This window comes from Chamaea fasciata, unplaced genomic scaffold, assembly GCF_029207755.1.
Source record: "Chamaea fasciata isolate MVZ Bird 193981 ecotype frontalis unplaced genomic scaffold, bChaFas1.0.hap1 SCAF_26, whole genome shotgun sequence".
Lineage (NCBI taxonomy): Eukaryota > Metazoa > Chordata > Aves > Passeriformes > Sylviidae > Chamaea > Chamaea fasciata.
This window is the reverse complement of record NW_027094111.1, coordinates 1,072,619-1,089,175: the sequence shown is the minus strand read 5'-3', so window position 1 is coordinate 1,089,175 and position 16,557 is coordinate 1,072,619. Positions and strand designations below refer to the sequence as shown.

Genomic DNA, 16,557 nt, shown 5'->3' with positions numbered 1-16,557 from the left:
GTGCAGGAGATGCATCTGATGTATGAAGCCCCAGCTCATCTCTAGAGAAGGCGCCGCTCTCCTCCCCACCCACGCGTGCAGGCACGCTCTCACGCCTCTGTCACGTATGTTAACAAGTTCATTTGTTTCCAAGTCAGAGCCAACTAAAAAAGAAAACGGCCTCTTCCTCCCAGCCCACGTAAAATAGAGCAAAATATATTTTGGGGGAGGAGGGGAGGTGTTGAAAAAAAAAAAAAAAGAAAAAAAGGAGGGTGTGAACAGCATCCGTTGTTACACGCCCATGGAGAACTGCTCTGTATCTGATAGCACCAGCTCACAGAACTGGGTGCACGGACTTCCTCTGCAGGGTCTGAAAAAAAAAGAAACCAACAACGCAAACCCCAAACCAAAACACAACAGGTCCTTATCACAGCATCACCAGGCACCTCCTCAACACTGCCAAGCACGTTTGCTGCTCAGTTTTGTGATTCTCCCCGAAGGCCGTGTGCTGCCGTGCACACGCACACGCGGCCCCAAACCCACCCCCTGAGCAGCACAATCCCAGCTCCTGGGTCCTCTCCCACCCCAAATACGCTGGGCAGCAGCAGAGCAGGGCAATTCCCAGGTGCTCCCAGCTCTCGGTGAATCATGCACCGCATCTCAACCCCCTCCGCAAACCCTTCCAGGTCCATTGGGATGCTCCAGTTCTCTGGACCCATCCTTCTGGGGAGGACCCCGCTCCTAACTCCGGTGTGGATTTACGCAGAGCCAGTTCAGCCCCATGTCCTGTGCCTGCAGTGTCCTCCGGAGCTTACATCAGCTCCTCTGCCTGGCCGTGTTTACCCCCTGGCTGTATTTACACGGAGCAATCAGCTCCGCTCCCGCCTGCCCTTCGCTAGACTAAACAAGCCCGGCTCTCCCAGCTTCCTGCACCGCCGAGCTCATCCCGGAGCCCTCTGCCCGCATCCCCCAGGCCGGCGCATCCCGCAGTCCCCTCCGCTCCATCCCGCCGAGCTAATGAATAACGGTGCTAATTGGAGCGGGTGGGTGGGCTGAGCGGGCACGGCAGGCGCTCCCCTCCGCGCTGCCTGCGCTGCGCTCTTTACCTCTATTCAAAGGGTATTAAAACAAATTAACAAGCCCTGACTACATAAAAGGAAGCTGCCGGATTTACAACCCAGCCTGCAGCTAGACCACCTTGCCTGCCGAGCAGGTTTGGGCCAGGCCACGTCTGCCGTGGGAATCCCACAGCGGAGGGGTGATGGCGCAGGGGGCTCCAGGAGGCCGGCAAGGCAGCGCTGCCCACCCCGCCCCGAGCCTGGCACTGCGGATCCCAGCACGCTGGAAAATCCCGTGGGAAAGGCAGGATGGCACCCCTGAGGCAAATCCCGAGGGGCTCCTCGCTGTTCCGTAGGGATGCAGCACCCTGAGCTGTGCCTGGGGGACGGCCACACATCCACGGCACAAACGCAGTGCCTGGACTCTGTCCTGGGGTAAGCCCAGCACTGCTCTGTGCTTCACCTGCGACTGTTCCATGCCAAATTCACTGGAGGGACATCACAAACGGAGAGGAGCAGAAAAGCAGTTTAAAGATAGACACAGAAGGCTGAAAGCAGGCAGGAAACCCATCTCGAGCGTGTTCCTTCCTTTGAGGCTGAAGCTGAATCCCACAATATGTTTTCTTCCCACTAATGCTTGCCTAGCTTCCTTTGGAAACAATTTAGTCTCTGCCCGTGGTAGAATGTTTTCATCCATTAAGAAACGGATATTTTAAAGAAACCATAAGTCAATCTGGACAGGGATTAGGAAGCAGCAATTCAGTGTATTTGCTGGGCCCATAATTCAGGATTTAACCTCAGAGCAGCCACGTTGCATTTCGGAAACAATAGGGGCACTTGCTGCCTATGCCAAGAGGCTTCTTAAAAGTAATGTAATACTTTAAAAATGTGTATTTAAAAAGAAAAAGAGAGAGAAAGACTTTACTTTGAAGGCATATGAGGAAGCATTCTGCTGAGGATAAAAATGTTGCGCTGGCCTGAAGTCATGGACTGGGAATGAAGCTGAGCAAATTCCAGATCAGGAGATCTGAAGCTCTTCACCAGTGAACACAGAGTCTCCCAAAAACCATTCAGCAGGCACTAGGGCTAGGAGAGGCTTGCAGAAGGATCCGACATTTACTGTCCTCCCTGTGAAACCGAGGGCGTTTGGCTTCTCTGGAGCCAAAAGAAGAATGTGCAGGGCAACGTGAAGTGCACCAATCAAAACAGCTCACTCTGGTAGTACCGAGGAGATCCTAAAATCCCTTTGTAATTATTCTGCTGAGCGCAAGGCCCCTCCATGCTGCTGGACAAGGCACACAATTGCTTTTGAGTGGTTGAAGATGTTTCCACCACAGAACTCGGGCGTGGGCGGTCCCGCTCTGCTGTGCTGGGAACAAAATGGTTCAGGCTGAGCCACTGCCGAACCACGGGCAAGGGAGGACGCAGAGAACGGGGGGCTGCTCCTGGGGAGGACGTGTGTCTGCCCCCAGCCCACCTCCCCTGAGCCAGGGGGCCCCGAGAAGCAGCTGAAGGCAGACAGCAGAAGTCCCTTTAACATCTTGCTTCACTTCTGAGAGAGCTACACGATTTTTTTAAGCTAAAAGGCAAAACTCAACCGAAGCAGGCACGCAAGGCTCTGGCTTCGCGTGCCCCGTAATAAGGAACCGTTTGGAGCCATCCTAATGACAGCTTGGTGTCTCGCTGCGGGGATGGCAGAGCTGGGATTGCAAACACTCAGATTTTCCAGACCTCTCTGGAGGAGCATTGGGCCAAATGCTCAACAGAGGCTCCGCTCGGTTGAAGCCAGGGAAGCAGAGCTGGATGGTGATGGCGGTCTGCCTGTCTGCCCTGCCCAGCACTGGGCCAGATTCTCATCACAGCTACAGCGGGTGAACTCAGAGTTACCCTATTTACCCCCAGAGCAGCGCAAGTGGGGATGAGATCTGGTGTGTGCCAGTGTCCATCCCATTTGGGGACAGGCATGGGAAGGGCCAGAGCCACTGAACTACCCTGGCACTGGAGGGAGCAGGATCCGACCCGCTCGGCCTCGGATATTTCCTGGCATGCCCTTCAGAAACCATCGGCTTTCTCTTACCGGGAGGGTTTTGGTTTGAGACCATTTAACCTCAGGATGATCATTTTACGTGGGGGCTATTTATAACCTCCAGGGGCTGCTTTACTGAAAGCCTCTGCCAGTGGCTGAGGGCCAGACCCTTCTCCCACTCCCAGCAGCGTCCTTGCCGTGATCTCCACCACGGCTTTCCCTCCTCAGGAGGAGAGATTGGACTGGGCCAGAGCAAAGACATCTCCCAAGAACCCCAGTTCTCCCAAAGATAAACGCTGTCTGCCTAAAAACCCAAACTCCACGTGCCGTGCTCAGGGATTTGAGGTGCTGGGATCCCCCTGCTCCGGCTGAGGCTGTTCCTGAGCATCCCAGCTCCCAGCCTGCTTCGGCCAGGAGCGGATGAGGAAGTTTGTGCCAACTGCTTGGTCAGCAGAACAGGGAGGCCGAGAACCCTCAGCACACGAGCAGAGGGAGCTGGGCACTGGTGGAGGGGAAAAAACCTCCCCGTCCCCCCTGTTAATCCCTTTTAGGGATGCTAAAAATATTAACCTTGGGAAGCACCCCATAAAAGATAGCGGGGGCCGGATGAACCCCAGGCTGCCCCACCGCCCCTCCCCGCTGGTATCTCCTTCTGCTTCCCACTAATCGGCCTCTCCTGTGTGTTACCCAAGAACGTGCCAAGTCGTGAGAATTACAGGCCTGTTAACTCCCGTGTTGTTCTTGGCACGGGCCGGGCTCCACTTGCTCGGGTAAAAATTATGATCTTTGTGAATAAGCCGTGTGTGTGCGCGCGAGAGAGAGAGAGAGAGAGAAAGAGGGGTTTTTAAAATGATGGTTGTGATTGGTCATAGCCAGAGCTGTGTCAAAAGGACAGGGCTGAGATGAAAATTCCCGAGCTGGTCCTGCTCCGAGTCAGGCTGGGAGGAACCCGCAGTCATTTTAAGACGGTTCCTCCGACTCGGGAACAAGGGAGCCAAGAGCAGAGCGTGCACAAACCGCCTTCTGCAGCATTCCTGGGACTTCGGATTCACTCCGCAGGAATGATTTCAGAGGCTAATTTTGTGTGTCTCCACTCCTGCTGTCACTTGACATTTGGGAATTTGGCAGGGGCGGTAGCTTGTGGCCAACTCCGTTTTTTTCCTCGTTGAATTTGTGTCATCACCTGATTCTTCGCTCCAAACGACGCTCTTTGGGTTTCTGGCACTGCGGGGGGCTGTGCTAATTTAAAATACAAATCTTTTTTTTCTTCCCTCAAGAATCTCTTTCTTTATGATGCGGCCAACGGGACAAGCCTAGAGAACTCTTTCTCTCTCTCTCTCTCTCTCTCTCTCGCTTGTTTAAAAAAACCCAAATGATAATCCTACACAAAGTGCCCGTGTTCTTCTCATAAACCCTGCTAATGTCAATGAAAATTCCAAGCGTGGGGATTTGCATTTCAATGAGAAATAAATTAAATTTTCTCTGTAATTTTGGGTTGGGAGGAGCGGCGCAGCTTTTACAGTTCGGGTTAACATTTTCAAACATGTTTTTACACCCAAAACCCCCTCTTTGCCAACGACACCGAGGCTTTCAAACAACCGTATCCCTTCTGAAAACACAGCGCGAGGCTTTTGGGAGCTTCTTCTGTGAAACTTTCCCAGAAGGACAAGTTCCTTCGTCAAAATTCCAAATACAGACAGCTTAAATGCTGTTCCTTGAAGCCCTGTTAGTGTCTCTGCTGATTTCTGAAGGAAAGGAACCAGCGAGACTAAAAAAGCAGCACAGAGAAGGACAGGAGGATGCTCTCTTAATTCATGCTGGTGGCGTCTGCCTGTGCAGGAAGACAGAAGCAGCACAGCAGCTGAGATATTTTAATCCCTTGCTTAGTTTGGGACTGAAACCCCGGGATTAGCGGCCTGATCTCTGTCAGGTAACTCCAGTGGCAGCTCCTGCCCCTGTGCTGGCAGCGAGCTGCGGATTCCTGGGGAACGCCCAGGGACTCGGGCGCTCTTTGCCGCCGGCACATCTGGGAAGAGCAAAGGCTCTGTGTGTGTGTGTGTGTGTGCGCCCATGCAGGTGTGCATCCGTGTGGGGAATTATGCTGGAGCTGGGCGAGGGATCACCGCACTTGGCACCCGCACAATGATAAGAAACCGTTGGGATTAGCATGTAAGGCACGGAACACCCTCCCTGGCTGATGCATAACCATAGCGCGGCTGCCTTCATGTCGGAGGAGCTGCTGGGTTCAAAGGGTGCTGCTCTCACCTCCCTCGCGCTCCTGCTGCTCGCTCGCTCCTCCAAACCCAGATATAATGGCGCAAAAAGTGACTTAATGAGCGCAAAAAGCTTCCGAGGTCAAGAAATCCACACAAAGCCCTCCCTGGCGCCTTAACCCAGGGGAGAGCTGGACTCCAGCTCTAAAATCCCGTCCAGAGCTCGTTCCCAGTCAGCCATGCCAGGAGCACGAGGGTTCGGGGGTGACACTGGGACACTCAGGCGCTTACCTTGGATCGGAGTTTGAGCCTGGGAGCCGAAGTGGCTCGGGGTGCTGAGGGATCCGCGGGGGTTGGGTGTTGTCGGGGTGACTCTCATGGTCTGGCGCAGCCGTTCCAGCTCTCCGTAGCGGTCGGTGAAGGGTTTGGCTTGGTCTTCCAGCTTCTGTCTGTGCCCTGGAACATGATAAAAGAGCCTGGTATCTGATCAGCTCCCCCTTGGCTGCAGCACCCTGGTTACACAGGGAGCCAGAGCAGCCTCTGTCTCTGTGGTTTGCTGTTGCTCACACGGGATAATGGGTGCCAGCCCCGGCAGAGAGCAGCTCCCGGGGCAGATGGACACCGAGTGACCCACGGGGGAGGCTCCACATCATCCAGAAAGTCTCCAGCCAAGGAGCTGGATCAGGATGCCCCTGCCTGAGTGACCAACCTCCACCGGCCCTCACCCACTCTCAACATGGAGGGGAGACACGTGCAAGGCAGAAGAAACCGTGTCCTGGCAAAGTGGGGACTGGGGAACCAGCAAACATTGAATTTTAAGTATTTTCTACACTGAACAAACTCTGATCTTACTCCAGCCCCCTCCCAACTCAGCCAGAGCCAGGTGGGGCTGGAGGAGGTTCAGGAGGGATGGGATCAGCCCTCGCTGGTACCACACCACGGCCACCTCACTTTGCTTCTCTCTGTTCCTCCTTCCTCCCCATTAAACGGGCAGACTAATCACTCAGCTCCCCCAGGCAGGGCAGCAGCTAATGAGCCTTCATAAAGCACTCCCAGCTCCTTAGGTAGCAGCTGCTGGCGCAGGGCAATAATTATTAAATTTATGCTAATCGTCCCGAGGCGAGAGGCGCGTGAAACGCACTCGATACATAACTTTCACATTTTACTGTATTAATCATCGCCGAACGGCTCCGCTCTCTCTGTGGGCCGGATTCCAGTCTCAGTTACACCCGCACAGAGCTGGAGGGGCTCCAGGGGAGCCTCAGCTTTACACCAGTGCGGGGTTCAGGCCCTGGCTTCTCCTGGTTCTTCCCCTCCAGCAGCCAGACTGCCCCAGACAGCCGCAGCTCTCTGCACCTGCCGCGAAGGGACCTGGCCCAGGTGGCACCGCCACACCCCGGCACAACCGCAGCGCTCAGGGGCACTGGAGATGTGCAGGCACGCCGGGAGACAGGCTGGGGAGAAACCCTTCTGCAGCACTTCAGAGAGCCGGGCCTTATCAGATCCTGCAGCCCGACATCCACCAAGCCAAGCTCAGCTCTCGAAAAGGAAAGCGAAGCAGCGCGTTTGAAGGGCGATAAACGCAGGCACCTCTCGCCAGCACCTCCCTGCCCTTCCCCCTCGCATCTGCACAGCTCTGTGAGCGCGCTGTCGGTTCACGGCAAAGTCACAGAACGTCCCCACACTTCCCCCTCTTTAAATCCAACCTCTGGTGTCTCCTGATCTCCCACTTGCTTGGCTCAGGCTGTCTGTGGAGACGCTGCGTGGCTGGCGTGGGAGGAGAGCGCGTCGGCTCCAGAGGGAACTCACACTCCCAGCTGAGCTCCAGGGGTGTCCCAGCGGCAATCCCTTCCCAGCCACACATTCTGAGGGGCTCTGACCCCTCTCTGCTCTCTCCACATCCAGGTGAGCCCCACCATCCTCTATAATCCCCAGACATCCAGGGATGTGAGAGTCCAAACCGAGGGAAAACGTGCCGGCACCGGTGGGGGAAAACTTGGGGAGGACGAACCCAGCAGAAAGCAAAAACCCAGAGGTATTTTGAAAATGTATTTTCCCTGCTGGGTGAAGTAAACCAAGAAAACCTCAAAGCAAAGCCATAAAGGATCTCTTCTCATCCCCGTGTGTCCCCAGACCTCCGGCACCTCTGCATTATCCAGGGCCTTTGGAGCTGTGAGCAGCATCTGTCACATGGTGCTTTCTCCAAGGGAAGAGTGTGTGCACAGAGGTGTCTTGTTTTAGCCCACATTTTACAATTTCGCCATGCATTTTAGCACAGAAGAAGAAAAATAGGGTTATATTTCACCTTTACCCAGTTCTTCTGGGGTAGAGCTTTGCAGGAAAGCCAAAAGGACTTCAAAGACCGAGTTCCCCAGAAACCTAATGGAAATTAAATTCCCTCCCTTTATCTCAGCACAAACCCTATCCTGTGGTGGTATCTGGCATGTGACGGGGGAAATCCTGAAAAAATATATCAAGTGATCTCTGTGCTGATAATGTTTTTAAAGATTATTCAGCCGTGCAGCCCCACCAAGGGCTTCATGTGGCTGTGTCATGCTGCACCCTGGTTGCTCCGGTGCCCGCGCTGTCTGCTCGTGGGCACAGCCCCGTGGGCTTTGCCAGCCTGCAGCAAACACCCTCCACGAGGGGCTGGTTTGTGGGGAGACCCCGCGATCACCAGCCAAAACCCCAAAACCCCTGAAAATATCCTGCTGAAAAGAAAGTGAAAAGCTTGGTGCAAACCTAAGTCAAGGTAAACACAGGGGTGGTGGGATCAGGGCTCTGCCCAGCCCTCCCAGAGCCTCTCCAGTCTGTGTCCCCACGTGCGGGAGCTGGCAGCCCCAAACCCTGTGAGACAGGGCAGAGAATGAGTTAAACCCCACCAGCTTGGCCTGCCAGCCCTCTTTAGCTCAGGCTGTCTCCCCAGGACTTCCTGCCGCTTGTCACTTAGGGCTGGGGACGTCAGACTTTGTCACGCAAGAGAGAATCGCTGTTAATGGGTTTCTTTCATCAGAACGACCTGAGCTTTTTAATTTCTGCAGCGGTTGGCTTCATTAAAAGCCCTTCCCCATCTGCCCACAGCTGTCACGGAGAGGAAACCAGCGAACAATGGCTCATACCTTAGAGAACAGGAAGGTGGTTTTCTACCTTCACCCGAGCACTGACTCAAAGCCTCCCGAAGCCAGTGGGCGGATTTTCACCCAACTTCAAACAGCCCCAGCCCTCATCCCAAGAAATCTGCCTGAGAAGCCTTGATCAGCCCAACCTGTGAATTTTGGGGGCACAAAAGGCACTGCTGGGGTTGGAGATCCTGCACTGCGTTTCCAGCTGGGCCTGCAGGTCAATATTTATGGAAACAGCGGAGCTCAGCACGACCAAATGGTGGCAGCTCCTGACCTTGGGCACTCCTTGTCAGCAGCGCCAGGGTTTTAACGCCGGATCGGGTTTCGGAATCGGTTAACTCCAGTATTGAACATGACATGATGTAAACATTGACAGATCACCTACGATCCTGATGTAATAACAAGATCTGTATCAGCATATCAAACAAACGATGCCATTGAACACTTCCCAGCTGGAAGAGCCGACGTGAATTTGACACTCTAGGCCAGTAATAAGAAGCATACTGGAAGTTTTGGGTGTTTCCTTGGAATGCAGACAGCGAAACAGTGTGTGCCACACGAGCTCAGGCCCTCAGAGCTATGATTTAAAGACATGCTTTCTGCATTAAAATATTTCAAAGACCAAACACAGCCCGCTCTTCCTTCTAGGAGTGTGCAACCTGATGTGGCTTCCCAAGCCGCGACCGGGATGGGGTTTCCAGGCTGTGGAGGGGGAGTTCCAAAACTCAACTGATTTCCTCACGTTATTGAGATGCAGAACATCAAGTCGCTCAAAGGTAGAAAGGGGCTCCATGGCTCGAGTGACACCAAAATCTCAGAGCGGAGAGATTCGATTGAAAGAAAACCACTCTGGGGCGAGTGGGAGCGGCGAGTTCCCTGATTTCTCTGCGGATGGAGTTAGCTGGGAGCCGAGGGGCTGCACGGCCCTGCTGGGCTCAGGGCTGGGTGTCACGCTCAGCCCCAGCCCCCGGCTCAGCCCCGTGCTGCCGGGGAGAGCAGATGTTGGGAAGTGGCTTGGCCCTCCCCGGGAGCCCGGCTGCGGAATGCTGGCGGCAAGCTGGAGCGGAGGAAACGCCGGGGAACGTTCTGAGCACACACACACACAGAGACACACACTGCAGATCGTAGCCTCAGCTCCAGACAGGAGGAGACAGCAGCCAGGAGAAGGTGCCACAGCAGCTTGAGCCACACTCAGCCTCCTTCAAAGCATCCCCCTGGCACTCCACCGTCCTCCCACCAAATATTCCCAGCCTGACTCCAGGGCTGAGCCGAGCTCGTCGGGAGCAGTCCCTGCCCATGAAGCCGTGGCTCAGTCTCTACACGTCCGTGAGGAGGGACCACAAGAAAGCAATCAGCAGTGGATAGAACTCCGTCTCAATGTGCAAAACACCTTTCAAATCCCTCCCGTGGCCCTCGGAATAGGTACTTCAGAGAGACACGCCAGTCCTCTGCAGAGGCTGGAATTCTTTCCCAGTCTCGGTCTCGGCTAGACTATCAAGTCCCAGCATGTGCTCCAGAAAGAAGCCACATGTGAAACTCGTGTGTTATGGGAACAGCAGGCCTGTCCCTCGCAGCAGATGCTGGGCTGGTTTCATCTTTGCACACCTCTGACACAGGGCAAAGAACACGGCTCAGGTTCTCCCTGGAATCCCACCTCCACGGGAAATTCCCAGCCAAGAAGAATTCCCTGGAGCCCCGCCGGCAGGGAAGGAGGGAGGGGAGGACAGTGCAGAGCTGGGAGCTGGGAGGGAGCTGGAAGGGGCTCAGGGGTGACGCAGGATGACGGAGGTGCCCTCCAGAGCCCCGGTGAGCGCCAACCCCCGAGCCCAGGAGTTCACAGGAGGGAATCGTTGGGAGGCAGCGTCCCTTGTGCTGCCGAACAAAGTCAGGCACAGATAACTCATTATTCACATGTTTGAAGTTGGCCTGCTTACGCCATTTGGAAGGAGAATCAGTCACGGCCGGGCTTTGCTTTGGTTTCCTCTGGCTTTCGTGAGACACTGCTGCTACTGTCTTTCTGCAGCTCGGGGAGAAAGGGGAGTGTGGCGCAATGAGCCCCGGCCCGCATGTCCTGGCACAGCCTTCACACCAACAACCAAAGGAAAATAATATTTAAAGGGGTGGGGGAGAGAATTAGGAAGGAGGAAGAAAAAAAAAAAAAAAAAAAGAAAAAAAAAGAAAAAAGAAGAAGAAGAAGAAAAAAGGCCGCTAATTTATAAAGCTTTTTTAGCTGGTGGTGGTCTGAGATGAATTGGCTGCCTCTAAAAGGATGAAAATAAATATCCCTCTTTTTGAAGGAAATAGGCTGGCTCCCGGCCAGCTGGCAGGAAGCACAGAGATATGTTGCATTTACAGTAGGATTTTTAGTGTCTGAAGCTCCAGCATGGGAGAGATGTTCGTTCTAGGCAGGCTGGGATTGATTAGGAGGCTTTGGGAGCCCCTGATCTCCTCTCACTCCTGGGTTAGTGCTGAGACCTCGCCTCTGCCTCGCTCCCTGCCCACCCTGTGCCCACCCTGGCAGGTCTGATAAACCCTTTTGGGGCCTTTGGTTGTGCTGGGAGAGCCCAAAACTGAGCCCTCTGGAAGGAAAACAAAGCCAGGCATTAATTTAAACAGAAATCCAGAGCAGTGCTTCCAAAAGCTCTGGGGACACGAGAGCTGTGGCCCATTCCCAAATCAAAGGGAACATCACGCCCGGATTTCCAAGCAACTGCAGCTCCAATGCCTGAAGGACACAGAATCCCTATTCCCAGGGTTTCGAGAGCCTTTCTGGATTTGCAAAAATATTTGAAGCCCTTCAGAGCACAGGGAAAGCTGAGGGTGTTCTCGGCAGCGGGGAAAGTTCATTGGGTTTAAGCATTCAGCCCACTCGTGCCTTGCTGAAAACCCCCAGCAGTGCTTTCCTGCCTTTTTCCATCCGTAAGAGCCCTGAAAACCTGCCCCTGAGACTGCCGAGTGAGCAGGGTGGGGGTTCAAAGTTGTGATTTACAGATGTGAAAGCTGCAGCCCGGGTGTCACAGCGCAGCAGGTGGGTGCACATCTGCGGGAAATCGGGCGGCTTTCAGAAACAGGGTGCAAAAACCACCAGCCCTGACGTCCTCTCTGCAGTCCCTCCCCATTCCAGGAAGGCGAAATTCACTTCTGGGCTGTGATCTGGTTCTCACGGAATCAGGCAAACCCCCCCCGACTCCCAGATTTCTGAGCTGGGTGCTGGGAGGAAGCAGACGGGTCTCAAGGACATCCAGCTGGTATTGCCTCAGCCCCGGCTGAGATCAGATTTTCAGATTCCATAGATCCGTGGAGAGATGCCAGCCCCAGTGAGTTCCTGCTGCTATCTAACAACCTGGACTGGGACCCACCAGTAGAGCTGGTTTCTCCCAGCTCACAACCTGTTCCATTAGGGCAAGCGCATCAAATTCCTTGGGGTGACACTGGTTAGGGACGCCGTGCCCGGGATGGGGAGGACCAGCTGCTGGGTTCATCCCCGAGCGAGGAATGTGCCGTGGCTCAGCTGATGGAGCTGAGATGTCCCCGGTGCTGCGGGGAGGGAGCGGCACTCTGCCAGCCCGGCCTGTGCTGCCAGGAACAGACCTGAACTTTCCCAAGGTCTGAGGATGCTGAGCGCTGCTTTTCCCCTTGGGCAGAGCTGGAGCTGAGCCCTGGCATTTGAATGCTGATCCCCTCCATCCCAGGGCTCCATCTGCAGAGCCTGGCTGGTGTCATCCTGCTGGATAAAAACAGCTCCTGCCCAGCTTTGCACTGGAAGGAGGAGCCCCAGTGATGGCACAGCACCCTCATCCTCATCCTCATCCTCATCCTCATCCTCCCTGCAACGCTGCTCCCCAAAGCCAAGGGAGCAGAGCCGACCACGGGGAAAGGGGTTCCCTGCCCCCACATGTGATTAGGAATGGGGAACCCTCAGCACAGAGGTTCCCACCCCGCTGTCACCACCCCCAGAGGCTGGGAAGGGCACCAGGGCACTCCCTGCTCATTGTCTTCCTCTTCTTCCTCCCCTCTCTGCCCCGCTCCCACTGCAGCACGCAGAGACACTGGAAGGAGCAAAGGAGAATAACGCAAACTCATGTCTGAGCCCCTTCCGCTGCAGGAGGTGATTTATCTGTGCCTGGCTGCAGGACAGGTGACTGCGCTCCGGCAGCGGAAGAGAAGGGTCTTGGGAGCTAAATTTCATTTCACTCTGAGTCAAATCCTCTTCCTCCCTCAGCCACATCATTAAAGTGATTGGTTGCACTGATAAGCCCTTTCGGGAGGGAGAAACAAGATGTGTCCTGCCTGACATCAGATGTCATCTTGTGGTTTTGGCTGATAGTTCTGGTCCTTTAGCTGTTGTCTTCCCCGAAACGAAACTTGCCTTTTAGCATCGGCTATTTTTTTTTTTCCCTTCCCCTCTCTCCTTTCCAATCTGTGAGCCTTTGCTGTGTCCTCCCGAGCTCCTGGATCCTGCCCGAGGGAGCTGGGCTGCACTAACCACCCTGCAGGTCCTCCCTGCCAGCCTCCTCCACATCCCCTGGAATCCCCAGGAATTACAGGCAGGTAAACTGAGGCACAGGGCAAAGTGCTGCTCCTTCGAAGCTCGTCAGTGGCCTTGCTGCAACGCTCACAAAGATTCCTTTTTGCTGCCACCTGCATCCCATCCTGCACAGCTCCCTCTGGACCGTGCCGCTGCATCCAGCAGGAATTTCTTCTGCTGTGCGTTGGAGTTGTATTTGAATTTCTGTGTCTGTGAAGAGCCCCTGACACAGCCCGACACAGAGCACCACCAACACCCTCCTGGAAAAAACCTTCATGGCAACCCATTCCCCCGAACATCCCTAACTGATCACCAGGAAAGCCTTTTGATGAGTTTAATCTCTCCCAAATACAGGATCAATGCCCGTTTCTCCGTCCTGAGTTATTTCCAAAGCCACCCCAGGGCCGGGTTTGCCTCTTCCACCCCAGCGAAAACCGTGCCCCAGGGTTTTCCCAGAGCTTTCAAAAGCAGGAGGTGTTGCAACCGATCCCAACAAAGATTCCTTTGTGGGACGCAAGCAAAAAACCAATTTCCCTGTTCTGACTCCCAATATCGCTGCACTTAGAAAATATTGGTCGTTGTCAAGGGAAGTGGTTCTGGAGCTGTCACGCAGCAGGCCACTGGGAAGGGGAGGTGGAATTGATGCACGCGGGGAGTGGAATCATGAGAGGAGTGCCTTTACTGGAGCCCAGAGAATTCCAGCTGCTCTGTTATTCCCTTTGAGGCCGGGTTGCAGCCTCGAGCTGCGGCACCAAAGGCCCTGGTGCCGCAGACCCGGCGCTTGGAGCCCCGCCAGGCACCTTTCATCCCTGCTCTGCTCTCCCCAGGGAATTCTCCGTCCCCTGGGACATCCCCGTGTCCCACTGGGGTCCCCGCTGGGGCTGGGGGTCTTGCACAGAGCCCAGGCACGGCTGGTTTTGTCCCCGAGGGGTTTTTATCCAGCCCCAGGAGCTGAGCCCCGATTCCCCCGGCAGGACCGGCCCCGGGAGGGTCAACGGGGTAGGAGGAGGAGGAGGAGGAGGAGGAGGATTCACAGAATTGCCTTCCCTGCCTGGATGGACAGCATCCCCGCAGCCCCGGCGGGAACACGGGACATCCCCAAAGGGGGAAAATTGGGAATGCCGAGCCTGCCTCAAAGGCTCCAGCAGGAATTGAGGAGCCCCAAGGCTCCCCCAGAGCCTTCCTGCAGGAATTGAGGAGCCCCAAGGCTCCCCCAAAGGCTCCTGCAGGAATTGGGGAGCCCCAAGGCTCCCCCAAAGGCTCCTGCAGGAATTGGGGAGCCCCAAGGCTCCCCCAAAGGCTCCTGCAGGAATTGAGGAGCTCCAAGGCTCCCCCAAAGGATCCCGCAGGAATTGAGGAGCCCCAAGGCTCCCCCAAAGGATCCTGCAGGAATTGGGGAGCCCCAAGGCTCCCCCAAAGGCTCCTGCAGGAATTGAGGAGCCCCAAGGCTCCCCCAAAGGATCCTGCAGGAATTGGGGAGCCCCAAGGCTCCCCCAAAGGCTCCTGCAGGAATTGGGGAGCCCCAAGGCTCCCCCAAAGGCTCCTGCAGGAATTGGGGAGCCCCAAGGCTCCCCCAAAGGCTCCTGCAGGAATTGGGGAGCCCCAAGGCTCCCCCAAAGGCTCCTGCAGGAATTGGGGAGCCCCAAGGCTCCCCCAAAGGCTCCTGCAGGAATTGAGGAGCTCCAAGGCTCCCCCAAAGGATCCTGCAGGAATTGAGGAGCCCCAAGGCTCCCCCAAAGGATCCTGCAGGAATTGAGGAGCTCCAAGGCTCCCCCAAAGGCTCCTGCAGGAATTGAGGAGCTCCAAGGCTCCCCCAAAGGATCCTGCAGGAATTGGGGAGCCCCAAGGCTCCCCCAAAGGCTCCTGGAGGAATTGAGGAGCTCCAAGGCTCCCCCAAAGGCTCCTGCAGGAATTGGGGAGCCCCAAGGCTCCCCCAAAGGCTCCTGCAGGAATTGGGGAGCCCCAAGGCTCCCCCAAAGGCTCCTGGAGGAATTGAGGAGCTCCAAGGCTCCCCCAAAGGATCCCGCAGGAACTGAGGAGCTCCAAGGCTCCCCCAAAGGCTCCTGCAGGAATTGAGGAGCTCCAAGGCTCCCCCAAAGGATCCTGCAGGAATTGAGGAGCCCCAAGGCTCCCCTCCAAAGGCTCCTGCAGGAATTGGGGAGCCCCAAGGCTCCCCCAAAGGATCCTGCAGGAATTGAGGAGCCCCAAGGCTCCCCCAAAGGCTCCTGCAGGAATTGGGGAGCCCCAAGGCTCCCCCAAAGGCTCCTGGATGCACCAAAGCCTTTCCACTCCTCCAGACAGGGCTGGATCAGCGCAGGGAGGAGCAGAGACCCACGAGGTGCCGCACAGAACCCAGTCCACACAACCAGAGGCTGGAGCAGGGCTGGGATTGCCCCGATGCCTCTGAGCAGCTCCATCCCAAGAATATCACCGGGATATCCCAAGGGAAGCCCACAGCAGCAGGAGAGATGCCAAAGCCCCGGGATGGGCACATGGAATTTCCTCAAACAGCCGCGGCCCTGCCAGAGCTCAGGCAATAGGGAAGCCATAAAGGGCCACTCAGGATTTCCTCCTCTTCCTCACCAGGGCCAAGGACAGGCCTCCAGAAGTGAGAAATCAGCTTGTTTTAAGAACTGAGTATGAAATTAGAGCAGATTAACCACAATCTGACGAGGACAAATCACTGCCCAGGAAGTGCTGAGGTCATTTATTTATTTATTGAAATTATCTTGAATTGATTTTGTTGCTTTTCTTTTTCTCCTATTTTTTCCTTCTTTTTGCCATTTCCTTTTTCTCTCTCTCTCTCTCTTTTTTTTTTTTCCCTTATTCCCAGACAATCTGGGAACTGTCTATGTATTTATTTCTAGCTAAGGACAACCAGGGGAATAGAAGAAAAGACCTCAATAATACCCAAAACTATCACCCCACGGGAGCACTTCAGCACCGAGCCTGCTTTTAATTACAGAAAGCATCCCCAGCTCCAGCTTTACGCAGCCCCACGAGGGAGCCTTTTGGCCGAGATAAAGATCTGGAATTGGACAATACTGGCCCAACCCACCCCTGTCCTGGGTCTCCACTCCAGCTTCTGAGAGGCACAAGGCTCTCCAATCATTTTTTCTCCAAATCTGTGAGAATAAATGTGCAGAAAGAACAGGAGCTCTGCCTCGAGGTCCAAAAACTGCCCGGAGGAATATGGGAACAGGGGATGATTTTGCCTCTGCTCCTCTTTGGCTCCCATCCCATAACCCCACTCCATCTTCCCCATCCTCAGCTTTTCAGGCTGCCCCCACTGACCCACACTCGTCTGCCACTCAGTAAATCCCAGTTTCCCTGTGCCCCTGGATTTTATGGGAGAAATCTGGATTTTACCTCCGGATTCCTGGGAGAATTTTATTTCCCTATCTCCGGGTTCCTGGAGCTGTCATCCCACAGAGCATCATCCCAAACTTCCCAAACCCTGCAGAGCTCTCCCTGCTCCTCTCAGAGCTGCTTCAAATCATAAAAAAACTAAGAGAAAACCTGTTTTTATCTCCTTTGAGGAGAAAGCACAGCGTGGATTGACACAAATCCCCTCGGGGCACGGGTCCAGGCCACAAAACATCCCAAGGCAGGGCGGCCAAAATCCCTCCAG

General features: G+C 55.1%; 1 protein-coding gene across 1 annotated transcript in view; it reads right to left on the bottom strand.

The window, feature by feature from the left end:
* Nucleotides 1–16,557, bottom strand: part of RUNX3 (RUNX family transcription factor 3) — a 36,966-nt gene that overhangs the window by 8,847 nt on the left and 11,562 nt on the right. Inside the window, exon 4 of the mRNA XM_066204305.1 lies at nt 5,568–5,732. Within this exon, the coding sequence (XP_066060402.1) occupies nt 5,568–5,732 (165 nt within the window). The remainder of the gene's footprint in view (nt 1–5,567; nt 5,733–16,557) is intronic.